General features: G+C 42.5%; 1 protein-coding gene across 2 annotated transcripts in view; it reads left to right on the forward strand.

Moving 5' to 3' along the window:
- The first annotated feature begins 2,636 nt into the window (after positions 1–2,636).
- Positions 2,637–27,028, forward strand: part of Mapk1 (mitogen-activated protein kinase 1) — a 69,161-nt gene continuing 44,769 nt past the window's right edge. For both annotated transcript variants that reach the window (XM_041677759.1, XM_041677760.1), the window contains exon 1: positions 2,637–2,964. In XM_041677759.1, coding sequence (XP_041533693.1) covers positions 2,855–2,964 — 110 coding nt within the window. In that variant the 5' untranslated portion in view covers positions 2,637–2,854. The remainder of the gene's footprint in view (positions 2,965–27,028) is intronic.

Below are 27,028 nucleotides of genomic sequence, written 5' to 3' on the forward strand. Positions count from 1 at the left end.
TTTTTTTTTTTTGGTTTTTCGAGACAGGGTTTCTCTGTGGTTTTGGAGCTTGTCCTGGAACTAGCTCTTGTAGACCAGGCTGGTCTCGAACTCACAGAAATCCGCTTGCCTCTGCGCCTCCCGAGTGCTGGGATTAAAGGCGCATGCCACCACCACCACCCGGCTGATGAATCTTCTAGGAGACAGGATTTGAGCATGCCTGTGAGAGAACATTTAGTTCGTGTTAATGGAAGGTGGAAGACCCACCTTAACTACGAAGAGCACCTTTCTCAGTGCTGAAGTCGAAGACTATATTTAAAAGTGGGGGCAGGAGCCGGGCGGTGGTGGCGCACGCCTTTAATCCCAGCATTCGGGAGGCAGAGGCAGGCGGATCTCTGTGAGTTCGAGGCCAGCCTGGTCTACAAAAGCTAGTTCCAGGACAGGAACCAAAAGCTACGGAGAAACCCTGTCTCGAAAATCCAAAAAAAAAAAAAGGGGGGGGGGGCAGGGGAGCTGAGTATTAACATCATTCTCTGCTTCCGGCTTCTGCAATGTGAACAGCTGCCTCAGGCGCCTGCCACCAGGACTTTTAGCCACGTTTTCTCTAACGGGGAGTCGAAATAGACCCTGTCTCCCATACGTTGCTTTTGTCAGCACATTCTGACACAGCAATCGAAGAGGTTGGCTTCTGCTTATTAATTTTCTGGAACCTAGCAAACCCACTGAATTTTCTCTTCTACTGAGGAAAACCTTCTTCCACTTAGACTTCTACTTATAATTGGTTCCCTCAGTTTTATTCTTGGACTCTGTATCGTTTGAACCCCTACGATTATCTCAATTACTTTGTCTCTCTTTAAAGACAAGGTCTTACTATGTACATAGCCCTGGCAGGGAAATGCTGTGATTAAAAGCATACAGCACTATCCCTGATCATTTGTTTCCTTCAGGAACTCTACGACTTCATAAACTCTTCTCACGTCCACCGTTTACACTGCCTACGTGCTGCATCATCAGGTCTGTTTTACTGTTTCAACCGCTACTTTTGTGTTGGTGAATGTGGGTTTAATTTCATGGTCCTATCCATTTATCCTGATCTTCAGAAGAAAATATATCTTAATCGAACCATGGTATTGTCTTCTAAAAAGGATTCTGCTGAGTGGCCCAATACATTTCGAAGGACTAATTTTAACTCTCAGAGCTTTGTTTTTTCCCCTTCGGGATGTTGTTCCTTTTAGTGTTGCGAAATGAATCCAAGGCCTGCCATAGGATAAGCATGCACTCTACCACCCAGGGACACCCCCAGTTCTTCCCTTTAAAGATTTACTTTTTTATCTTTGGGATTGCCCAGTTGATCCTTATTGATGTCTAAAAGGGCAGGGTTGGTGTCTCAGGGTAGACGGCACTGTTGGCCATAGAGGAGTCTGCTCCCAGGGACACAAACGGTGTCCCTATCTCACCATTGCTTTCCTTGGCACCTACTACTATAGGATTCCAATTTTATTCTTCAGTTTAGTGGTGATTGTGACTGGTTCTGACCCACGACATCGTGTTTCTTTCCTAAATCTTGTTCAGATGTTTCAGCAATTCTAAACGTGCTGTATTTCTACGTTTCTGCTCATCTGTACCAAACGAGTGTTGTGTGACAAAAGGATTCCTGGAGAGACACAACACGCAGCTACTCACTACTGATAGGGAGCTCAGGACAGACCAAAGTACGGCTACCACCAAAGTTGAAGAGTGTCCTTCCAGATATTTAAGTTGCTCTAAACCTCTTCCAGGGAGGGGGCGCTGGTTTCTGCTTCTCAGACAGTTTGGCTGAGAGTCTTCTTTGCAGCTCCCCTGAGTTCATCTGAGAGGGACTCTCAGGTTTTATTGCTTACTCTAGCAAGAAGTAGCCTGGTGAATCTGGTCAGTTTCAAGGACTTCCCATAGTTCCTTTGCTGTTTACCTTCCTGTTTAAGGAGAACCTCAGGATAAAATGTTTCAATCTCAGGAAACTCTTACACAACACCGGGGTCTCAGTCTCTGAATTTGAAAGTCTTTTCCCAGTGTCCCCACCCACAACTCTCTAAACAGCACTTGCAGTTAAAAGTATTGCATTTTGTCTATCTCTTTTCTTTAGCAAGGTTGCTGGCTCCAACACTCTTTTAAGTATGCAGCAAATCTTCTTGAACAAACCTCTAATTAAAGGATTCAATGCCTTGTGTTTTGGTTTTCACTTCTGTCTCACACTTTTATGTATGAAAATATCTATCTGGGTCTGGGTCATGGTTTTTGGTTTCTGTCTCAGTTTGGTAGTCTAAGTTCATCAGAGAGTGGTGGGCCACGGATTCCCAGAGGCCAGTCTCAGGGGTCCAGTGGCTGGTGTATGGTGAGTCCTCCGGTCTCACCAAGTTCCTGGTCCCACACGAGTTCGTTCTGGACCGGGCACAGAGGGACACTCTATGGGGTCGTTACTCCCAGGTTCCAACTTGGCTTTCAAGAGCCACCTAGCGCCGGGTTCTCCAAACGCACGTGACGGGCCTCCCCCGCAGCCGCAGTGCTCCTGCCTGCGCTCGCTGCTTCCGCCGGCTCTCGAGACTCCGCCCCAGCGCCGCGAGGAGCCAATAAGAGAGCACGCCCTTGACTCCGCCCCAGCGCCCCTCGACGCAGCCCCTCCCTCCTCCCGCTCGCTGCTGCCCGCTCGTCAGGCAGGAAGGCAGGCAGTGGCTCGACTGGCGGTCACTTCTCCCCCTCTGTGTTGTTTCCATTTCTTGTTCCCGGTCGCCGGCGGCGGCGGCTGCACGGGTGGCGGCGCGGTCCCTGCGGGAGGCGCTGCACAAGCCGAGCGGCGGCCGCGAAGCGTCGAGCCCAAAGCGGCGGCTAGGCAGCCAACATGGCGGCGGCGGCGGCGGGCCCGGAGATGGTCCGCGGGCAGGTGTTCGACGTGGGGCCGCGCTACACCAACCTCTCGTACATCGGAGAGGGCGCCTACGGCATGGTTTGGTGAGTGTCTGCGCTGGTGTGCAAGCCCGGCCTCACCCGCTCACCTCATGCCTCTGCCCGTGGCTCTGGGCGCAGCCGCGGCCCTTCCCGCGCCTTGGCCTCGCGTTCTGCGGCGCCCTGGACGCCTGACTTCTCTTTGGTCCACACTCACGAAGCCCGTCGAAGCTTATGTGGTGTTGTGTGCTTCCTGGGCTGACCCCCGTTTGCGGTTGGAAGGGCACCCCCAGAATGAAGCCAGGACCCGAGGGCTTGCTCTCAGGCTCGCACTTTCGTGTCTTTTCCCTCGGGACGGGAACGGAAGTGCACCGTGCCCCTTAATTTATAGCTTTATAATCGTCTTCTTTTGACATTAGATTGTAAAACCAGGAATTCCATCACATACTTGTCCGTGGTGGTGGTGGTGGAGGCGGCCGTGGTTTTGCAAGCCAGAATCCTCAGTTTGTGTGCTGAACACCAGAATATCTCTCTTCCCTTCTTTCTGCACATGAACAGCTTTCACCAAATAGCTTCAGTGGAGCTAATGATGCGTTCCTGCTAAGGCTTTCTAAAAAGCATTAATGACACCAGGGTTGGTTGTGAGGATATTTAAATCTTGAAGAGTTTCGAAATGGCTTTAAATATCGTAGCGGTTGCGTTTTAGGAAAGATAAACCAGCATCACTCTGAGAGTTATTAAGATGTATTTGGAATTGGGCCCAATTTGATTTTAAATTCCTCCTTCCTTACCATCGAGAGCGCTTTCTTTACATTGTAAACGTATCCGTACGTTTTAGCCCAGTTTACTGTGGCCGTTTCTCCTTCGCATTTTAGTGTTCGGTATACGTACAGCCCTGATAGTTTTTGCGTGGTCACTTGCAAGATTTCTCACCAGATTGTGAAATGATGAAGTGTATTTATTAAAACGGGCTGCTGGTATTTTGTACGTTGAAAACTCGGGGAAGTAGATTTTCTTTTAAATTTGTTTTTTGTGCTACATGAAGTAAACAAATTTGTTGAAGATCTCTAAGTTAGATACTCTGCTATCCTCATAGTTTAATTTTACCAGGATAGCCATTTTGAGGAAAGAAAAGATACCTTTCTTTTTCAGATAAGGTGTTGTAAGAAGTCCTTTCCCAAGGGTGCAGAACTAGAGTCAGGCTTTGGTTATAGACAGATCCTGTTTCAAATGCTGCAGCTCTTCAGTCATTACACCGCCTTTCCTTCATGTTATTAATAATCTCGGGACTTTAGCGTATTTTTCTGATGAGCAAGTCTATTTTCAGAAGTGCATCTAATTTGAATGGCCATTTTAGAAATGCTAGGAAAGATGTATTTTTTTTACCAAGTGTCTTAACTAGATAGAATAATTAATGTTCTTTTTAAAAAGACTATAATTTTATTTTCTTGATAAGCAAAATATTTCGTAGTGTACAACTATGAAGATAGAAGAGAACTAGTTCTGGGAGTCAAAAGGGAGATTAAATTAGTCACAATTAAAAAAAGACCTTTATAAAGGAATAGAGGAAAAGTACTTTCCACATCACATCTGTCTTGCATCTATTGTTACTGCTCTTGCACCTGCAGGTAAACATCCCAGTAACTCTCTTGTTACAGATACTCAAGATTGCCTGTCATAGTCTCATTTATTTTAATAATTGGCTTATTTTAAGTAGGAGTGATAAATTTAGGCTATGTCATTTGGACTCTCCCCCACCTGTCTGATAAAACGGATTGTTTATTAGATCCTGGTGCTATTGCTACTGTGGAGTTACTTGACCTTTGAAGTTCCCAGCTGCTGTGCAAAGTTCTCTTTAAAATTCAAATTTTAGAGGCTGGAGAGAGGATTCTGCAGTTAAGAGCACTTGCTGCTCTGGGTTCGATTCCTAGCACCCACATGGGCAGCTCACAACTATCTGTAACTCCAGTTACAGAGGATCAGATGTCCCCTTTAGACATGCTTTTGAGCAAAACACTCATATGCATGAAATAAGTTTAAAGATACAAATTTTAGTTTTAAGAAAATTGAAGATACAATTGGAATTTAAATTTTGGGTGCATCCTTCTATCTCCAGGTTGAAAACATTTTAATATTTATAGAATATTCTTAATTAAAGGTAATTAGCATTTTATCTGTGCTGGACTTATGAAGGGCATCTTGAATTAAATGTCTTCTTGAATCGTTGTGATTTTTAAAAAGCGGGAGAAATGACTTTATGGTTAAGAGCTCCTTTAGATCCTGGCATCTACATTAGGTGACCCTCTGGCTTCCAAGGGCATCTGCACACGTGTACATAGAAAACTCATTGGGTACACATACATGCTAAAGAATAATTTTAAAAATCGTTAAAAATTATTTCAGGTATTTTTAGTTATTCTTTAGCAGGGTTTTCCCTAAAGCAGTTCACTGGAAATTGTGCCTATTTTATTTAGGTTCTCTTTCCTAATTACTATGTGAAGACTAAAAGATAAGATTGGGTGGTGGGTGCTCAGCAGCTAAGAGTTCTTATTAGAATTCAGTTCCTAACAGCCAGTAACTCCAGCTCCAAGTAATCAATGCCTCTGAATTCTTGTGGGTACCTGTGTGTGTGCCCAAATATGCATGCATGTGGAGTATACATAATTTAAAATGTTTATTAAAAGAAAGTAAGACTGGGTTTTGAGTTGGGCGTTTAAGAGTGGGTGTGATTTTGATAGTCAGATAATAGGGACTAGTAACAGCCTGAGCTGTTGAATCTAATCTTAGAAAAGTCTTTGGGTGAAAACTGTAAAGGACTCTATAACAGCAAAAGTAAATGATTTTATTCGTTGAATGGGAAAGAAAGCATTTTTTTTTACAGTCAGTCATGATCAAATTTTAATTTTTGGTGGTGATAGAGAAATGAGTCCATTGTAGCCATCTCTGGGTGCAGTAATTGTCAGTGGAGATGAGGAATCTTGAGCCGACAGAATCAGTCAGGAGCTCTTGTGGAAGTAATGAGACTTAACAAAACTGAGCAGTGGTGGTGCATGCCTTAATCCCAGCACTCGGGAGGCAGAGGCAGGTAGATCTCTGTGAGTTCGAGGCCAGCCTGGTCTGCAAAAGCAAGTTGCAGTACAGAATCCAAAGCTACAGAGTGGCAGAGATGAAAGGAAGAAATGGAAGCTTTGTAGTTGATTGTCTACTAAGATGACTGAGTTCAATTTTTTTTAAAAAAAAAAATCAGTTTATATGGGTATGTGGGTGTGTCTCCTTGGAGGCCAAAAGAGAGGGAGTAAGAAGGCTTTGTGAGCCACCTGATGTGGGTTCTGAAAACTGAACTGGGGTTCTCTGTGAGAACAGCTAGCACCCTTAAACCCTAAGCTGTCTCCCCATCCCTGGATAATTTTAATTTTGAAATATGTTTCAGTGTGTGACAGGGGCTGGGGGATTCTTAATTTAAGGTCAGGCTAATGGAAGTGGTGAGAAACTATCTGAGAACTGAGACGGGAGTATCTACCTCTAGGTGTCAATGAAAGGCAAGTCACACAAAGAGGACAGGAGTTGTGGTGAAAGGGGCCAGGATTGATATTGTTACAGGAACCCAAGGAAGGACATAGTAGTCGTTAAAGAGTTACTCCAGAGAGCAAAAGAAGGCTGCTGAAAGCCGGGCGGTGGTGGCGCACTTCTTCAATCCCAGCACTCGGGAGGCAGAGGCAGGCAGATCTCTGTGAGTTCGAGACCAGCCTGGTCTACCAGAGCTAGTTCCAGGACAGGCTCCAAAGCTACAGAGAAACCCTGTCTCGAAAAACCAAAAATATAAGAAATAAATAAATAAATAACAAACTCCCCAAAAGAGTGAAAAATAATGATAGCTTGTTTCAGCTGCATTCTTTTAAGTTTTTTTGAGACAGGGTTTCTCTGTAGCTTTGGAGCCTGCCCTGGAATTCTCTCTGTAGACCAGGTTGGCCTTGAATCCAGAGAGATCCCACCGGCCTCTGGCTGCTGAGTGCTGGGATTAAAGGCGTGCACTACCACCACCTGGCATATTTTCCCCTCTTAAATAAAAAGATGGTTCCTATCAAAATTCTATTATATTCTTTTTCCTGATACTACAGTATTTTGTTCTTTTAAGACTTGTTTAAAATATTCACTTACGTATCACTTATCCTGTACTTTGTTTTGTATGTGTGTTTTAGAAGGTGTATATCAAATCAAGCAACTGTAAAAGGGATTAGCTTTTCTTTTGTACTTTTCCGTGAGGTGATTTGAGAGTATTTGGGTGAGTTGCTCTAGGACATAGCTAGAAATATGACAACACTAGGAGTATGACTCCATGGTAGAGGACTTGGGCCTGATACATGTGAGGCAACCCATTCTGCTGGCTCCTGAGTGGCATTCAGAGGATTATAGATTAGGGGTGGGCCCTGGGAGTCAGTGGTGGTGCTTGCTTAGCATTCTCTGGATTTCATCTTCAGTGTTGAAAACTAACAGGGAGGGAAGATGAAGTTGAGAAAATAATGACTTCAGTAACAAAAATGTTACTTTTTCTTGCCTCTCATTATAGCCTTTCTTAAAACTGTTGATATAAGGTGGTTTGCTCAGGAGGAGCTTATCAAACACAGGATTGATTTCACTTGGTTCCTGCATGGTGGTAACTTTGAATAGGATATACTTGGGCAGTACAGACTGCCAGTGCTGTACAGGAAGGATGCATAATGTGCTAGGTAATGGAAGGCCTTTTAGATGTTGAACTTAGTGTTAATGTTATGAGTGGTTTACTTTTAAAAATGCTTTCTAGGCAGAGAGAAATAATACATGCAAAGGCACAAGAGCATGAAAATAGCATATGTGGTCAGGAAAACCACAAAGTGCCACAGCTAGAGTAAAGGACACCTTAGGGAGAAAGGTGTGGCTATAACAGCTGGGAGTTTGATTGAACTTGGTGTTGTAGATGATTGGGACTTATCAAAGGATGGCCTTTTCTGCAGTTTGTATCCACTCTTACTTTTATTTCTGTTTTGTGTGTGTTTTGTGAAAGGGTCTAGTAGCTTGACCTGGCTGGCCACTGACTCAGTTATTCTGTAACTGAGGAGGATGTTGGGCTTCTGGTCTCTGGCACAAATGCTAGGTTTATAGGGTGAGCCACCACATCCATTTTGGGATTAAGAGTTGTAACTGTTAATACTATTAATACGAATTTACTTGGATTGCTTTCAATTCTTAGGTATTTTGAAGGTTCTTATGAAAAGCATCCTAGTTTCCCTGGCAACTGTATGTACTTACTAGTTAAAAAAACGTTGAAGCTGTGCATGGTAGCTCACACCTTTAATCCAGCGCTGGGAGGCAGAGGCAGGCAAGTCTCTGAGTTCAATGTCAGCCTTGTCTCAGAAAACAAAAACAATTGAGAAAAGAAAAATAAGAGGAAAAAAAAAACAGTTGAAGGCGGGGAAGATGTCTCAATGGGTAAAAGTTTTTGCAAGCCTGAGGGACCTGTATTTGGATCTTTGGAACCCATGTAAAAGCCAGACACGGTGGCATATGTTTGTAATTAGAGCATTCCTGAACCTGAAATGGGAGGTGGAGACAAAAGATTACCTTAGAAGCTCATGGGCCAGCTAACCTGGAGCATGCAACACAGTGCAAGTAAAAAGCCCTGCTTCAAGGAGGACCAGCCTTTAGGTCTGCCGACCTCCACATGTGTGTGTGTTCTCTCACACAACTACACAAAAATAAATCTTTGATGTTTTCCCTAAATCCTCCTTTGCTTTTATTCCTTTTCACTTTGGGTTCCCACACTGAGAGATGCCTAAAAATACATCCAATAGCTTCATTGCTTCTGTTTCCACTAGTGAAGGCTGGCTGACTGAGCTTTGACATGGCCTACTCTGCAAGGAGAAAGATGCTAGGAGGATTTTGACTACAGTAGCTTTAGTAGACTGTGAGCAGAACCTCTAAAGGAGAAAGCTACAAACAACAGAGTTAGAGGTTCCTGTTTCATTGACAAAAAAGACAAATCAATTGTGTTCTCTCTGGGGTTTTCAAATTGCTGCCTTTTCTAGGGCCGTCACAGCTTTACCACTAGTGCAGCATATTCTTCCCTACTGAAGCAACACTTCTTTGGCCTGTCTTTATTCTGTCTTCTCCCTTCCCTTCTCCTCTTCCGCTTTTCTGTTTTCCTTTCATTCATCTATTAACCTTCACACATGATTATTAGGACCAGCAGCATAAGGCAAGGATTCACTTGCTTTAAAAGCATTAAAAAGTCACCAGGATAGCCTAGGCATTCTTGATACCTGTTAAAATTGTGCAGCTTGTTCCTCCTGTGGGACTCCTAACAGCAGGAACAGGAGCTGTTTCCAACTCTTCTTTTTTTTTTTTTTTTTTTTTTTGGATTTTTCGAGACAGGGTTTCTCCGAATCTTTTGGTTCCTGTCCTGGAACTAGCTCTTGTAGACCAGGCTGGCCTTGAACTCACAGAGATCCGCCTGCCTCTGCCTCCCGAGCGCTGGGATTAAAGGCGTGCGCCACCAACGCCCGGCTCCAACTCTTTTACAGGCCTTTGGGGCCCTGCTCCTTATACTGGCTCACCTTCTCCAGCCTTAATACATGGTGCTTAGTCTTACTGCAACTTGATGTGCCATGTTTTTGGATACTCATGGGATACCTGCCCTTCCTTGAACAGAAATGGAGGAGTGGAATTGGGGGGTGGGAACAAAGGGGATATGGTAGGGAGGGAGTAGGAGGAGAGGAGGGGGTGAAACTGTTTATTTAGGGGGGAAAGTCAATGGAATAGATTATTCTCCAGGGTCCCTGTGGTGGATTGAATGAAAATGTCCTCCATAGGCTTGTATGAATACTTGGTTTCCAGTTGGTGGCATTGTTTGAAAAGGATAGAAGGTGTGGCCTTGTAAGAAGTATGTCTCTGGAGGTCTGTGAGAATTGAAAGCATGGTTTGGTCCTATGTGCCCTCTGTTTCCTGCTTGTGGTTCAAGCTGTGAAATCTTAGCTTGCTGTTAACAGACGACATGCCTGCTGCCTGCAGCCATGCTGTCACTGCCATCTTGGACTTATTGACCCTTCTGAATCCATAAACCAAAATAAACTATTCCTTAACCTGTCTTGGTCATGGTGTTTTTATCACAGCAACAGAGAAGTCTTAGGACATGCTCTTAGTCAGGAACCTATAGTCAAAACTAAAACGTGAAATGTCATGGAATCTGCCACAGCCAACTGATAGACTGTGGTTGTAAACCTGTCTTAATTCACCTAGTTTCATATTCATGCTCTTTCCTTTTTAAAATTTATAAATAATGAACTCAATAGCCTTACTGTATGTAGACCTGGCTAGCCTCAAACTCGGAGGAATCGTGCCTCTGCCTATTAATCAGTAAGGATTACAGGCACAAATGACTACACCCAGCTCAAGAGCCACCCTGTGATGGTCAGATGTTGCTATCAGTTTTCCTCTGTTCTCACCTTTGAGAAGGCAGTTTGACTTACTGATCATACTGCAAGAGGCAGCAGGCTAAGCAGTTACTAGAGAGCCACCTATCTGTCTTAACTTTTCTCTTTCTTTTGAGACAAGGTCTTACAGAAATTGGATACCTAGAAATTCCCTTGAGTCTGCTCCCCAAGCTGGGGTTATAGGTATGCACAGTCGTGCCTGGCTTTTTATGTGGGTTCTGAGGTTCCGAATTCAGGTCCTCATGTTTGGTTCAGCTAGCACTCTGCCTGTGAGTCGTATCCCCAAGGTCCTCAAGAGACGTTCTTGGGGCTGGGGAAATAAAGCCCAGTATAGCAAAAATGAAGAGATGTTCGTTTGTTTATTTTTTTGTTTTGTTTTGTTTTTTGAGACAGGGCTTCTCAGTAGCTTTGGAGCTTTCCTGGAATTTGCTCTATAAACCAGGATGGCCTCAAACTCAGAGATCCTTCTTTCTTTGCCTTCCAAATCCTGGGATTAAAGGCTTGTGTGGCGCCACCACTACCCAGCTGAGACATTCTGGACTGTACTTTTCTAAGGTTAGTGTTCCTAATGCCTGGCTATAGCTTACTCCAGCATTTTATCTTGCTTATGGTGTCTCTGCAGTGCAGCAAGGAATAGCATGGGTTTTGTCCACTTATATGCGGCTGTGGGAAATTACCAGCACTTGTATGTAGTGAGGAGTTGGTGCTGAGTACCTGGTGCCTTTGTCTCTTTTCTCATTACTGTGACAAAATAACCTAACCAACAATTTGGGTCTGTAAGATGGCTCAGCAGGCATAATTTTGACTACCTGAATTTGATCCCTGAGATCTGTGTGGTGGGAGAGAGCCAACTCCTAAAAACTGTCCTCTGAACTCCACATAGAAGCTATGGTGAGCACATGCCAATGCCCATTCAAAAGCAACAACAAAATAACTCAGGCTTTTTTATTTTGTTTTAGAAAAGGCCACAGAATAGTTTCACACTGAAGGAGTCTAAAGCCATGATGGTTATAGATAGTACTCTATTCTGAATTGGCAAGACTAGATTGGAATCTAAGCATTAGGTTGCTGGTAATGTATCAAATGTTAATGAGTTATGTGATAAGATGTATAATAAAATATTAGGTCAGATATCATTGGCAGACTTACTTTGAAGAACTGTATTTTGTTTCTCTTCAGTTAAAAGTTGTTAGTTATTCTGAAGAAGATGTTTTTATAAATTATTTGCCAAAACTTGAGAGGAGCCTTGAAGACGGCAACTGAAGAACTTTGGTCTGGAAATCAGCAGAACCAATCTAGGTTCTCTGCTTAAACATACACGAAAATGTTTGCTTACTTTTCAGTCCAGCAATGCTAAAACCCATCCTAAAATTTATATTTTTCCCGTTAGATAATCTTTGTTTCTGTTTCATTGTTTGAATCAGTTGATTTTAAAAAAGAAATACATACAAGTTTAGACCTTTCCCACGAGTCAGAATATATGATGATAGACCATTATGGCAAATGGCTACAGTCACACAGCCAGTTGTTGGGAAGTGGAGGAAGGAGACCAGCCTGGGCTGCAGAGCAAGATCATATCTCAAAAGACAAAAAGAAGATTGATACTTATGTCAGTGACAAAACAGCTAATTGTTATATTAAAACTGTTGTGGGAACAATTGAGGATTTAGCTCAGTGGTAGGACATTTTTGCCTTGTGTGTGTGATTCCCTTCCCCAGTGGTTTTCTACCTTTTAATATTAATACAGCTACTTGTGTTTGGTGACCCCCAACCATAAAATTACTTTCATTGCTACCTCATAACTGTAATTTTGCTGCTGTTGTGAATCATAATGTAAATATGTTTTCCAATGGTTTTAGGCATTGAAAGGGTCGTTTGACTCCCCCATAGGTTGAGAATCATTGCCCTACATTTTAAAAAAAAAAACAAAAAACAAGTCGCCAACATGACTTGACATTCTGCCTGTGATAACATTTTGCTAGTATTTGGGGTTTTTGTTTTGTTTTTAATATTTTTAATGTTGCCTCTGCGTGCAGATGCAAAGGCCAGAGGTGTTGGATCCCCTGGAACTGGGGTTAAAAACAGTTATGAGCTGCCAGACTTGGTTGCTGGGAACCCAGTTGGTGTTCTTAACTGTGGAGTCATCTTTTTGCACCAGGGTCCCACTTTGTAGACTAGACTAGCCTTAAACTCAGATCTACTCTGTCTCCTGAGTACTGGGATTTAAATACATGTGCTATCATGCCCAGCTCCCATCCCTTTTGATTATATTTTCGAGTAATCTTTTGGGACATTCCTAGTCATACATCATTGACAATAAAAAATATTTTCAAAGAATATTAGAAATTTTCTTCAATACAAAGAAATATGGAGAGAAAATAAACTTGTGGTTGTCTATCGTCTCTGCTTTGTCTCTTCATTACTTAGGTTTCTTTTTTATTTGGTTGGTTTGTTTTTGTTTTCTTTGTTTTTGAGATGGTTTCTTTGTGTAGCTCCGATTGCCCTGAAACTTCTCTGTAGACCAGACTGGCCTCAAACTCAAGAAATTTGTTTGCCTTTTCCTCCTGAGTGCTGGGATTAAAGCACCACCGACAATTTAGATGTCTTTTATCCTGTCTTAATTACCAGACCGTCCATAACAGAACTGAAATGGAAGCACAGTGTTGGTAGAGGGCATTCCTGCTTGCCATTGTTTAAAGATGCTGGCTGGATTTTGAAAAGATCAGCAAGGTTAGACAAATGACTGAAGACAGTGTGGGCCTTTCCTGCACAGGGGAACCTGTAAGAATCTATAAGAATTAGAGTATCGCCGGGCGGTGGTAGCGTACACCTTTAATCCCAGCACTTGGGAGGCAGAGGCAGGCGGATGTCTGTGAGTTCGAGACCAGCCTGGTCTACAAGAGCTAGTTCCAGGACAGGCTCCAAAACCACAGAGAAACCCTGTCTCGAAAAAACAACAACAACAAAAAAAAAAAAGAATTAGAGTATCCTGTCTGTCTCTTTACAAGCTGAGGTAGTTGTTGGGCAGGGAGAGAGGATGGAGGGAGGAGGTTGAAAAATCTGTGGGGAGGACACTTGAGTTTGGCCTTTGCCAGGAGCGACAAGAATGGTAAGACATGAGTAAAAGAATGTCACAGTGAAGGCTTGAGGCAGGATGTCATTATGTAGCTCACTTTTGGGTGTCCTGGAACTCAACTTGTATAGATCAGGCTGGACTCAGAGACCACACTGAATGTAACACTGTCTATCTCTGCTTCCCAGGTGCTGAGATTAAAGGTGTGCCCCACTAGGGCCTGCCTTGATAAAAATCTCTTACGTTCTGCCAATAGCAGGGTCTGCAGTGGGCAATACTGGGAATCTAGGAGAACAAGTCAGAAATACTAATTGCCTGGTTTCAGGAAACTGACCATTTAGCTGGAGTGGATTCATTTTTCAAAATAAATTTTCTTTGTATAGCCCTGGCTGTCCAGGAACTTTCTCTGTAGACCAGGCTGGCCTTGAACTCAACAGAGATCTGCCTGCCTTTGTCTCATGAGTGTAGGGAGGGATTAAAAGGCGTGAGTCACCATCCCTGGCACATTTTTTTTTTCTTTTAGCTTTTAGAAAATTCTGAATGATGGCATTTCCACCTTTGACTGTTTTTAATTGCAGCTATAGAAATGCACAATGCATTATTTTACAGAGCTGGTTTAGGTTTGCTAGTAAATAATTTGTGTGTGTGTGTGTCCCAGGGCCTTGTACCTGTTAACAAGTTCTCTTCTGAACAGCATTGCCAGCTAGTTACTGTTTTTTCTCGTTTGTTTTTGGTGTCAAAATTAGACCATTTTTACAGAGAGTAGAGCATGTTCCTTCTCCTGTTCTCCTATTTTTGAAAGTTAGAATGGCTTGATTACTAAAACTTGATAGAATTTGCTTATAAAACAGGTTGGACTTAACTTTTTGTTTTTCTGGGTAGTTTGATTTTGGTGTGAAAATACTTCTATTAAAATTATTTCTAGATGATTATATGAATGTCTTCACTTTGTTTCTTTTTTTGAAGTTTTTTTTTTAATTTATTTTTATTTGTATTGGTGTGAGGAAGTTGGATCCTGGAGTTACAGACAGTTGTGAGCTGCCATGTAGGTGCTGGGAATTGAACCCAGGTAGGTCCTCTGGAAAGCAGCCAGTGCTTTTAACTAATGAGTTGTGTGTGTGTGTTTTGCCTGCATGTATGTATGTGTACCATATGCATGCCGTGTGCCTTCTGAGGTCAGAAGAAGGATCAGATTTCAAACTGGGGTTGATGGTTATGAGGCACCATATGGGGGTACTGGGAACCAAACCTGAGCCCTCTCTCCAGCCCCTTTCTGGTTCTTTTTACTATGTTGTTTTTCTATAAATTTATTCTTGTATTTATTGAAGTTATTTTAATTTGACCTTGGAACATTTACTCAAATATATCTAAACATTGTTTAAAGAATAAATTAAATACATAGATTATCATTGTGCAGATTATAAAATAAGTGCTTTAGAGGTCTGGCGAGATTGTTCAACCTAAGCCTGTCTTCTGGCCTCCATGTGCACAAGCACCCTTAACCAGTCCCCCTCTGAAGTTGGTTACTGTCTTCAGTTTTTTGTGATTCTCATTTTCTTTTCAGTCTTGTCTCATAGTTTTTGCTTTTACTGAATCATGATACACATATAGAAAAATGGATTTGGAGCTAACAGGTCTACTTGGCAAGGTAACGTGCTTGTCTTACGAGCCTTATGACCTGAACCATGTAGAGATAAAGGGAGAGAACTGACTACCCAAAGTTCTCCTATGTGACCTCCACATGTGTGCTGCGTTACAGGTGCAGTGAGTGCAGAGGCCAGAAGAGCTCCAGTTAAAGATTGCAACTTGAGGAGCTGGGGAAATGGCTCAGTGCTAACAGTACTGACTGCTCTTCAGAGGACTCATTTCAATTCCACAAATTCATGTGGTGGCTCACAGCAGTCTAGAACTCTGGTCCCAGGGGATCTGACTGTCAGTATTCAGGCCTTTGCACTGGCCTGCCTTTGTGATCCTGACAGGACCTTCTTCCATTTCAAAAGGGCCTTGCCCTCCTCTAGTCAGTCTGTCTGTCTGTCTCTCTCTGTGTGTCTGTCTCTCTCTCTCTGTGTCTATCTCTGTCTCTCTGTCTCCTCTGCTGTTCCTGTCCCCAGAAGCCACTCTCCCCTCTGCTCCTTTTCCAATCACTTTTCCCCAATTAAAAAAAAAACTCTCCACCTGAGCTCTGTCACATGGTGTCTTCTACAAGCCGAATTTTTTTTTTAAATTACAACACTGACACCATTTTCTGACCTCTGCAGGCAGTCTGTGTCACAAATGTGATATGTAGATACACATCAGCAAACACTTACACATAAAAAATAAAATCTCAAAAAAAGATTGCAGTGTGATATAGTTTCACAAATCAAATGTACCCATTATAACTTAGTTCCAACCAAATGAAGTTTGAACCCCAGCATCAAAGAAGTTCTTTTTAATTCCCTTTCAGTCATTACTCTCATAAAGAAACCTCTTTACTGGCATCTAACAGCAGATTCATTTGGTTTTGTTCTTTTATAAATAGAATCAGGTAACATGTTCTCTTTTATGTCTTTATTTTTTATTAACATTGTGCTCCTGTTTGAGGATTCATCTGTATTACAGTATTAATAGTATTTGATAAAAATTATTTTTTTCAGTCTGAGAATAGGCCTTTGGTCTGTTGCCAGCTTTTAGCTCTGTTTATTTTCTTACTCATGTATTGAGACAAGGTCTTATGTAACCCAGCTTGGTCTCAGACTTACTTGTAGCCTAGAATGAGTTTGATCTTTGGATCATCCTGCCTCTACCTTTAACTGTTGGGATAAAAGGCATGAGTCACCATGTCTAGTTTGTGCAGTGCTGAGGATTAATTTAGGGTTTCATGCATGCTAGGCAAGTACCACACTAAGTTACATTCCCAATCCTTATTCTCCATTTCATTTTTTTTGTTTGTTTGTGTGTTGTTGTTATTTTAAGTGGGTTTTCATTATGTAGCTCTGGCTGTCCTGGAACATACTGTGTAGACCAGGCTGGCCCCAAATTCACAAAGATCTGCCTGCCTCTGCTTTCCAGGTGCTGGAATTAAAGGCATGTGCCACCACAGCCAGCTTGCTCTCGGTTTGTAATTAACAGTGCTTCCGTGGTTATCTTAAATGTGTTTAGTGAATTTATACATGTTTCTCTTAGGTGTATATGTACCATAGGAGCAGAATGGCTGTGTCACCAACATGCGTAGTTTCAGATGTCTCTAAAGTGATTAGATTTTACAGTACCCACACTAGTGGTGCAGTTCTATTCAGCCACCTTTGGTTTTGCTGTGAAGTTTCACACTTTTTGCTGTGAAGTTGTTTGTGGTATGTGTGGTGTGTGTGTGTGTGTGTGTGTGTGTGTGTGTGTGTGTGGTGCACACATGTTTGGAGTCCAGAGGTTAATCTTCAGGAGCTGCCCACCTTTTTTTTTTATATTCTGTCACTGATACCTGGGCTGTCACTGATTGGCTAGGCTAGCTGGCCAATGAGCATCATGGATCCTCCTGTTTCTGCTTCTGAGATTACAAACACATGCCACCATGCCTTGCTTTTTCTGTGGGTTCTGATGATCAAACTCAGGTCCTTATGTGTAGTAGTAGGAGCGGGGCTGTGTCCCTGGCACCCGGCCGCCCACATGGCTAGCTTATGCCTCGAAATAATTACACGGACACTGTATTCTTTTAAATACTGCTTGGCCTATTAACTCTAGACCTTACAGGCTAATTCTCATATCCCTATCAACCCACCTCTAATAATCTGTGTAGCATCAGTTTTACCGGGAAAGATTCTAGCCTACGTCCATCCTGGCTCAGAGCTTCATCGATCGATCGGCGTCTGCCTCAGAGAGCAGAGCTATCTTGTCTGCCCGGGAGAGGGGAGCAGGGCAGCTCACTTCCTCTTCCTCTCAGCATTCTGTTCTGTTTACTCCTCCCACCTATGTTTTAACCTATCAGGGCCAAGCAGTTTCTTTATTGCTTAACCAATGAAATCAACAGATTGATATATTACACTCCCACATACAACCATCTCTTTACTGAGTTTCTGTCCCTTCTACCATATTACTGTTATGTATTGCAAGTATTTCCTCCATTTTGAGTTCCCTTTTTTTTCCTTTTTCTGTTGCTTAAAAGGATATTATGCTTTAAAATAAATTTTTATATTTGTAATTGTAGATTTGGTTAAAAAATTTGCATTAGGCCAACAAGATACTCAGCTTTTTAAAGTACTTGCCACCAAGCCTAATGACCTCAGAGTTCGATCCCTCAGACCCACATAGTGGAAGGGAAGAACTTGTTCTTGCAAACTGACCCCTGACCTCCATACCCCTCTCCCAAGATAAATGCTTTTTTGTTTTGAGGTTTTTATTTTGCTTTTTTTGAGACAGGGTCTTACTTTGTAGTTCTGGTTGGCCTGAAACTCACGGAGTGCTGAGATTAAAGGTATGTGTCAGTCAGCACATCATCCAATAAATGTAACATAAAAACAGTTCTATAGCACAATTCTACGTGTAGCCATCAGTTGCATAAAACATTGTAAAATGACTTGTGATCCTGTGATGATTTGAAAGTAGTTGACCATATAATCTCATAGGGAGTGGTGTCACTATTAGAAGGTGTAGCCTTGTTGCAGTAGGGGTGGACTTTGGGGTCTTGTTTACTCCAGCTTCACTGATTGTGACACTCAGTTGACTTCCTGTTGCCTGCAAGATGTAGGACCCTGAGCTACTTCTCCGGAACCATGTCTGCCTGCATTCTGTCATGCTGCTTGCTCCGATGATAATGGACTGAACCCCTGAAAATGTAAGCCGCCATATAAGTGTTGCTGTGGGGGAAAAAAAGAGTGTTGTGGTCATTCTCACTGCAGTAGAAGCCTTAACTAAGACAGATCCTAACAGGTAGCTTTATGAGTACTTTCTAGAAGCTTAGGTGTATGTTTACAGTATTGAAACAGCAAAATGTTTCAGTCCTTGTTATTATTAAGAAATCTTTTCATTTTCTGTTGTAGATAAATTTTCTAATATCTAAATCTTCTGAATCCTGACTTTCAGTGTCATCCTGAACTTCAACTTCTGTTTCCAGATTTAAAAAATAAATCTGTGTACAAATGACTATTCAATCACCCATTTTTACTTCAGACTTCTCTTTCCCAAAATTAAACGACATACAGAGCACGACATTTCTCCAGTAATCTTTATCTTTGTTACTATCTACATACCAGAAAGGACAACTCTCTAAATGTCTATTTTCTCTGGGTAGCCGAGCACACTGTACAACTTGTATCCTGTAGCCAGCAGCTCATAAGGACTCTTTGGTATAAGTCTGTGTAGTGGTCTTATAACCACACAAAGTGGCTGATCTCCCTTGCAGGCCAAGCCTACTTACTAGAAGAGACAATGGCTAAGTTTTCCCTCTGAGCAGGGCATGGCTAAGCAGTAGGCCAAGTGGAGGAGAACATATTAGATTGAGTTACTTTTCCTTACTCTTAATGGAATCTTTTTTGTTGTAATTACAGATTTCAGTTCTCAGGTGGAATTGATCATTTTGTCTGTTAAGCATATGAGTCACGGCTATTTAAAAGTTGACCTGTAGCCGGGCGGTGGTGGCGCATGCCTTTAATCCCAGCACTCGGGAGGCAGAGGCAGGCAGATCTCTGTGAGTTCGAGGCCAGCCTGGTCTACAACAGCTAGTTCCAGGACAGGAACCAAAAAAACTACGGAGAAACCCTGTCTCGAAAAATCAAAAAAAAAAAAAAAAAGTTGACCTGTGGCTGGGTGGTGGTGGCGCACGCCTTTTATCCCAGCACTCGGGAGGTAGAGACAGGTGGATCTTTGAGTTTGAAGCCAGCTTGGTCCAGAGAGGCTCCAAGCTACAGAGAAACCCTATCTCAAAAAACTGGAGAAAAAAAAAAGCTCACCTACCAAAAAAAAAAAAAAAAGCCGGGCGGTGGTGGCGCACGCCTTTAATCCCAGCACTCGGGAGGCAGAGGCAGGCGGATCTCTGTGAGTTCGAGACCAGCTTGGTCTACAAGAGCTAGTTCCAGGACAGGCTCCAAAACCACAGAGAAACCCTGTCTCGAAAAACCAAAAAAAAAAAAAAAAAAAAAAAGCTCACCTGTAATAAAGCATCTGTAGATATCTCTACCATCCTTCTTGCCTTGTTTCTGTCTCTTGTGTAGTAATAATCAAGTGAATGCTAGATACTGTGTGTGAAGTTTATAAAGACCCTAGGTGACATTCTCTTCCTCCAGAGAGGTTCACTGAGCCTCTAACAGGCAGATAGAATGTGATAACATCACCTGAGTCCAGTTAGGTGATTTTAAACTGTGATTTAAAGATTGGCTGCAGTTTTTGTACAGCTTTGCCTACTTCTGATTTTTACCATCACTCCTAAGGGTATAGCCATCTATACATCTGCAAGTCAGGGGTATTTATGAAAATTCTCAGACCTGGACTATTTCTGTCACCTTAACACTGTGAGATCACAAGAAATAATCTTTTTATTTATTTATTGTAACACGAGGGCCTGCTTGTCACCCTGACTGCCCGGCTTGTTTGGCCCATTAGCTCAGATTTCTTATTAGTTAATTCTTATAACTTATATAGCCCATTATTACTATCTGTGTTAGCCATGTGGCTCTGGTACCTTTTTTGGCAGGGCAGGTCACATCTTCCTTCTTAGGTGTCTGGACAGGACTGCAGAGGAATGGGCTTCCTTCTTCCCAGAATTCTCCTGTTTTCCTTACCCCGCCTCTACATCCTATCTGGTTGTCCCGCCTATACTTCCTGTTTGGCTACTGGCCAATCAGCATTTGTTTAAAACATCATTGACAGAATACAGAATTGTCCTGCACCAATTTATTTTTTTTAATTAGTTCTGTGTGTAGGGGTCAGAGGACAATCCTTGGAAGTTCAAGTAGAGTTCAGCAAGTGAACTTAAGCTGTTATGCCTGTGCAACAATTTTTTATTTTTATTTTTATTTTTTTTTTTTTTGGTTTTTCGAGACAGGGTTTCTCTGTAGCTTTTTGTTCCTGTCCTGGAACTAGCTCTTGTAGACCAGGCTGGTCTCGAACTCACAGAATCCGCCTGCCTCTGCCTCCCAAGTGCTGGGATTAAAGGCATGCGCCACCACTGCCCAGCTTGCAACAAAATATTTTTACCCTCTGAGCCACCTCTCACCTGCCCAGAAACACTCTTCAGTAGCTTAGGAAAAAGTGTGTGTGTGTGTGTTTCCCTGTCTGCTGTAGTAGATTTCTTGAAAACCCAAGTTTATCTGGCTTCTTTGTTGTTATGGCCTTAGTATAATACTAAGATTGGCTACAAATGCCACAGTTACACTGAAAAACACCACTTTCCAGGTGAACATTAAATAGGGAATAGAGAGAGAAAGAGTGTGTGTGTGTGAGTGTTTCTGTGGCAAGTGCCAGACTTGGTATTTGCTTTTATGCACAAAACAAGACTTGAACGTGTACTTTGACATAATAAAAGATGTCATATGAAAGTATAGTAATTATGAAAATGTCTCTTACATAAAACTTTGTCCTTTTTATATCTCCTTCACTGCTGTTGCCTCAAACCTCCTTATATGTAGGGAAGACGATTATTTCTGTTACACAGTTGTAGAGACTGAAATGAATGTAGGGAAAGTACGTGCATGCAGGCTTCACAATCAGCATTTGTGACAGTTAATCCTCATTATCATCACCTTGATTGAATTGAGAAACACCTAGGAAATGATTAAAACACATCCCTAGATGTTTTTGTGAGTTTTTTGAGTGCCATTTCAAGGAGAATTAACTGGAGTAGATCCACATCTGAATGTGTACAGCACCATCCAATGGGTTAGGAACATGGATAGAGTAAAGAATCTACAGGGGGAGCTGTGGTGCACCCTACCACAATGCAATGATCACTTCTTTGCTCCCTCCCCCGCCTGCCAATGCTTCTCTGCCTCCCCTCAGTCCTCTGTATTGGAGTTCAAACTGAGCTAATGTAAGTCTCTTGTTTTTCTCTTGGGCACTCCTTTAATCCCAGCACTCAGGAGGCAGAGACAGGTGGGTCTCTTGAGTTCGAGACCAGACTGATGTAGAGAGCAAGTTCCAGGACAGGCTCCAAAGCATCCCCCCCCCCAAAAAAAAAGGGAAAAAAGCTTAACAGTGTATAGTTTATCAGTGAGAGATAAAACATTTATAAGCTGTTTGTACCAAATGGAGAAATCTCCAATTTTTTGTTGGATACATTGACAATATTAGAGAAAAAGGATGATTAGGGACTGAGAGAGTAGGACAATAAAAAAAGGAGGTGTTCAGGGGTGGGGCTCACTGAGGTTTAGACCTTAAGGAAGGGACTGAGTAGCATTCGAGAGAGTAGACGGGTAGGAAGAGGGAAAGCCTGGCAGGATGGAGGGAGCAGGGGTAGGGGAACTGCCTTGCCTTCAAGACAGACTGGAGGAAAGCAGGAGTCGCCTGAGCGGGCTAAGGGCAGCCAGAGTTGGGTCCCGGGTAAGATGGGACTTCACCGCTGGGGACTGGAATTGAGCAACACTGTGGAAATAGATAGGGGGGAAAGGGTTTGTTAGGAAGGCAGGAACCAGGCATATACTGAGCCTCCCTAGTTTCATGCACACACACTTGTACACTACAAGATGGTGGGAAATGCAGATGAGCTCTTTCCCTGTCAAATACAGAAAAGAAAGTTCTGTGAGGCAGATAAATTACTGCTGTGGACATAAGCACAGCTCTCACTTCACAGGAAGTAGCAGTTTATTCTTGGGTTAAATGTGAATATCCTTGGCCCAGGAACACAGATAGATTCAGGTTACCCCAAATACCATGTTCCAATGTGGAAACATTTCATAGTTTTTATAGTTACAGAACAAAAGGAAATCATAACTCTGCACTTTAAATCTTACGTGTGTACGTGTGTGGGTGCATGCATACAGTGGTGTGTGTGTAGAGGTCAGAAGACAATTGTGGGAGTTGGTTCTTTCCTTTTACATATGCCATTGGGTTAGGGAGCAAGTATGCTTACTAGCACAGCCACCTCACTGGCCCGGAACATCAGATAGGTGGGTTTCAGCAAAATGGAAAGTGTAATGCCCAGATCACAGAGTCCCTCCAAAACCAACTAGGAGACCACGTTCTGGATGTAAAAACAAAGAGCCTTTCTTTATTCTTGAACAAGTGTACAAACTCGACTCTCCGTGTGTCCAACATATTGAAGTGATCGGAGAGCCCCCCCCCCCAGCTCAGTTGGGGTTGGGTTTTTATAGCAGCAAAGGTTCAGGACCCCTGATGGGCTGGCATTTGTCTAGGGGTGTCCTGGTGAAAAGCAATGGGTGTGTGCTGACAGGTGATCTACAATGGTTGGAATGTTAGGAATTTCCTTTGGATGGTCTGTTCCTGGGGAATGCCAAATTATGGCTTTTCCTGGAACCTTCTGCTGCCCTGGGCCCCACAGAAAGATCTCTGTTTTCGGTTTCAGAAGCTCTCTAGTGACATTCCTAGCTTTGGAGTTTGTGTGTGCCTGTGGAGACCAGAAGTCAACATTGGGTGTCCTCCTCTATGGCTCTCCATCTTAGTTTCTGAGACAGGGTCTCTCACTAAGCCTGTAGCTCACTGATCCAGTTAGACTGGCTGGCCAGGAAATCTCAGGGTTCCTTGTCTCTGTTGCTGGGATAACAGGTGTTCACTGCTACCCCTGCCCTTTTTACATGGGTGTGAGTACTCAGGGTTGATTGAGCCAAGGTTCTCATGCTTGCATAGCAAGCAACAAGTGCTTTATCAATCAATGTGTCTGGGCCATGCCCAAACATCTTTAGGATCATAAAGTTCTAACCAGCCTTGTAATCTTTAAACATGGGTGTGAGTCTTTTCCCTGGGCTTCAGTTTACCCTAAAATCTGGTCGATCCAAGTATATGTAAGAGGTGAGTCTTTTCCTTGGGCTTTGGTTTACCTTAAAATCTGGTCAAACTAAGTATATGTAAGAGAATTATCAGTTGAGTGTCTGTCACAATTGCATGAGGGATTTCTAAGTTACTTAATTACTTGTTCTTGTTTCATCTCCAACAGCACAATATACAGTACTCAAGGATGCATAACAATATTAGTGATAGTGCCTTGGGGTGTCTTGATATTCCTGTTTACTTCCTTGCAACCTTCTTCAAGCAGGAAATATCTCATGTATTGTTTTATAACACCACTTTTAAAATCTTAGCTCTGGCCTTCAACACTGGGTTACTTAGACACTGCGTTTTTGAGACAGGATCTTTCTTACACAGTAGCCCAGATGGGTCTGAAACTCACTGTATAGCCCAAGATGTCCTGGATCTCATGGTGATCTCCTGAATGATGGGAATGCTAACATTTACTGCTGTAACCTTAGCCTCCTTTCTCCTGGGTGAGACATATTTATACCTTTGAAGTATAGAAATGATTGCATCGGCTAAATAACTATGTCTTGAGACTAGGGCTGGAAATGAAAGCCCTGAAGCAAATGATGGGTGTGTAGTCTAATTAATGTTTCTGAACATAGGTAACTTCATGAAGGCTTTGAAAAAAAAAACTGTGTAAAAGACTCTTAAATTTACCATTTTGGCTGGGCGGTTGTGGTACACACTTTTATCCCAGTACTTGAGGCAGAGGCACACAAATCTCCTGCATGTGAGGCCAGCCTGATCTATAGATAAGAGTTCCAGAACAGGCAGGGCTACACAGAGAAATCCTGCCTTGAACAAACAAAAAATCTTATTCCTACTCTTGTGGAACAAGGTTCGATTTTTGTGACCTTGGACTCACAGCTGTCCTTCAGCCTCTTAGGTGTTGGGATTACAGTTGACAGTGCCCTGTCTGTCAGGGCTAGAGAGATGGCTCAGTGGTTAAATCACTCTTTCAGAGAACCTAGGTTCAATTCTTGGCACCTATGTAGTGGTTCACAATCATCTGGAACTCCAGTTCTAGGGGATCTGGTGTCCTCTTCTGGCACATGGTGCACGGATATATACATAGGCAAAACACCTATACCCATAAAATAATAAATTTTTTTTAAATGATGATGCCTTGGCATCTTAACTATTTTAATAAATACATTCAGTATTTGAGTATATTTACATTATATAATCAAGCTCCAGAATTCTCTTCTTTTTGCAAAGCTGAAAACATATACCCATTAAATAACTACTCTCCATTCCTCCCTCTCTTTATTCCCTGGCAGTTATTCCCATTCTGCCTTATATGAATTTGGCTTTTTTTTTTAATTTGGCTTTTTGTGACTGACTTACTTCATTTATCTTGGTCTTAATGTCCTCAAGATTTATTTATCCATGCTATAGCCTGTGTCAGAATTCCCTTTTAAATGCAACTGAAGATAATCATAAAGCAAATTAAGCCATTCAAAGATGAGGTGGTTTTGGTTTGTTTTACTTACGTGTTCTACCTGCATGTACACCTGGGAATTGAACTCAGGATCTCTGGAAAAGCAGCCAAGTGCAGTGCTTTTAACCTCTGAGCCACCTCTCCAACCCCCACAGATGAGTTTTTAAAAATCATTTGTGGTTCTTAGTTTTCCTGCAGGCTATAAAGTCATGCATTGTATATTGACGTGAAAATAGAAGCAAAGCAGAACTGTCTGGAGAAGAGAAACAAGACCAGTGGGAAGGGGAAAGAAGAAGGCAGAGGGTAGGTAGGGCCATGGAGCAAGGGATTTACTTAACATTGTATGACATACACTTGTATGAGAATGACCTTATATTGCACATTACCATGTATGGTTGAATAGGTTCTTAATTTTTTCATTTGACTTTTATATGTATGAGTGTTTTATTTGCATATGTGTCTATGTACCATATAGTTGTGTGTAGTGCCCATGGAGGTGATAAGAGGGTGTCAGATCCTCTGGGACTAGAGTTACAGAGAGTCGTGGGTGCTGGGAGTCCAACCTGGGCCCTCTCTGGAAGAGCAGTCTATGCTTTGATACTGAACTATCATTCCAGCCTCTTGATCTAGTCTTGAGCTTTCCCAGGTCTTGCCTTTTGTCATTGTCCACTTCACAGATTGTCTCAGGGATGATCTGTACTGTTCCTCCTGAACTTGCTTCTTGCTGTAGCCACATGTCTCCACTACTACCACTCTTTCTCAGTTGAAACATGTACACTCCCCAATATTTAATCTGTCTCCCTGTTGGTCTTTTTTGAAATGGTATTTTTTTTTCTTAACTTCTTTTTCCTCTATCTAAGGCAAATACATTTTTTTCTCGAGTATTTCATGCTAAAAGCCATTTCCTTTATAAAAAAGTTTCCTCCACATCTTTCCACGAGATATCTCTAGTCTTTTCAAAGTCTTTGACTCAACCCTGTCTCGAAAAAAAAAAAAAATCAAAACAAAGTCTTTGACTCGTTATAGGTAGTTTTGGTTGGTTGGAAGGGTAAGGGTTGTGTTGACAGGGCTGCAAGATTTCTGTACCCCGATATTAAGCCTCTCCATTGACAAACCAAACTGAATTAAGAATTAAAAGTCCAGGTTTAATGAGTAAGACAACAGCTGGGTAGTCTCAGTGATAAAGAGAAAATCTTGAGGGAGAACCATGTGGCAAGTCGGTGGACTGCATCTTAAATTGCCTGTTAGCATGGTCCCTGTCATCTTTGAGGGGAGGAGCCGCTGTTTAGAGAGGGCTTTCTGAGACTGGGTAGGGTTTGGAGTGGGGGTGGGAGAGATGGAGCTCCCCCTAAACATCCCTGTCTCTTTAGGTATTTGGGCACTGGGTTTATATCTGGCTACTTTTGCGGGCATAAGACAATGTTGGAATGGGAAGTTGAGGAATCAGTGTGGGAGTCAGTGGGCTCACGCCCAATGGGAGGTATGGGTGAAGAAGTTAGCTGCCATCCAGGAGACCTCAGGCATCTGTTCCCTGAGGGAGCTAAGAAGGCAAGTTAATAGGAAAAAAAAATAGATTAACACTGGCCCTATGCGCAGGGTTAGCCATGGGAAGAGTGGAGATTGTCTGCAAGAATGGAATGAAGATGTGCCCTGGTTATAATACTGCTCACAACAGCCACCAGCTCGCTCAGCTGATTGTTATGCTTTCTTTTCTTCTTTATTTTTTAAAGATTTGTTTATTATGTATATAGTGTTCTGTCTGCATTACAGAAGAAGACACCAGATTTCATTATACATGGTTGTGAGCCACCATGTGGTTGCTGGGAATTGAACTCAGGATCTCTGGAAGAGTAGCCACTGCTCTTGACCTCTGAGCCATCTCTCCAGCCCCCCCTCCTTTTTTTTTTTTTTTTTAAAGGTTTGGTCTCACGAGTTTAGTCTTGGCTGGCCTCGCATGCACTTCACCAGGTAGACCATGCTGGTCTTGAACTCAATAGAGAACCACCTGTCTCTGCCTCCTAGACTGATGGGATTAAAGGCCTGGGTCACCATACCCAGCTTCCGTAATTCTTGTGCCGTTGTGTTGCATAAAGTGCTCATAGCTCTGCATTCTAAAAGTAAAGGCAGTTCTTGCTTCAGCTTGTCTCTCCTTTAGGTTCCTATTTATTGATTTTCCTTCTCCTCACTTCAGGCTCAAGTTCTCATTACTCTATT

Source organism: Microtus oregoni, unplaced genomic scaffold (genome assembly GCF_018167655.1).
Source record: "Microtus oregoni isolate MIOR12 unplaced genomic scaffold, Mior012 000029F_ref0000214, whole genome shotgun sequence".
Classification (NCBI taxonomy): Eukaryota; Metazoa; Chordata; class Mammalia; order Rodentia; family Cricetidae; genus Microtus; species Microtus oregoni.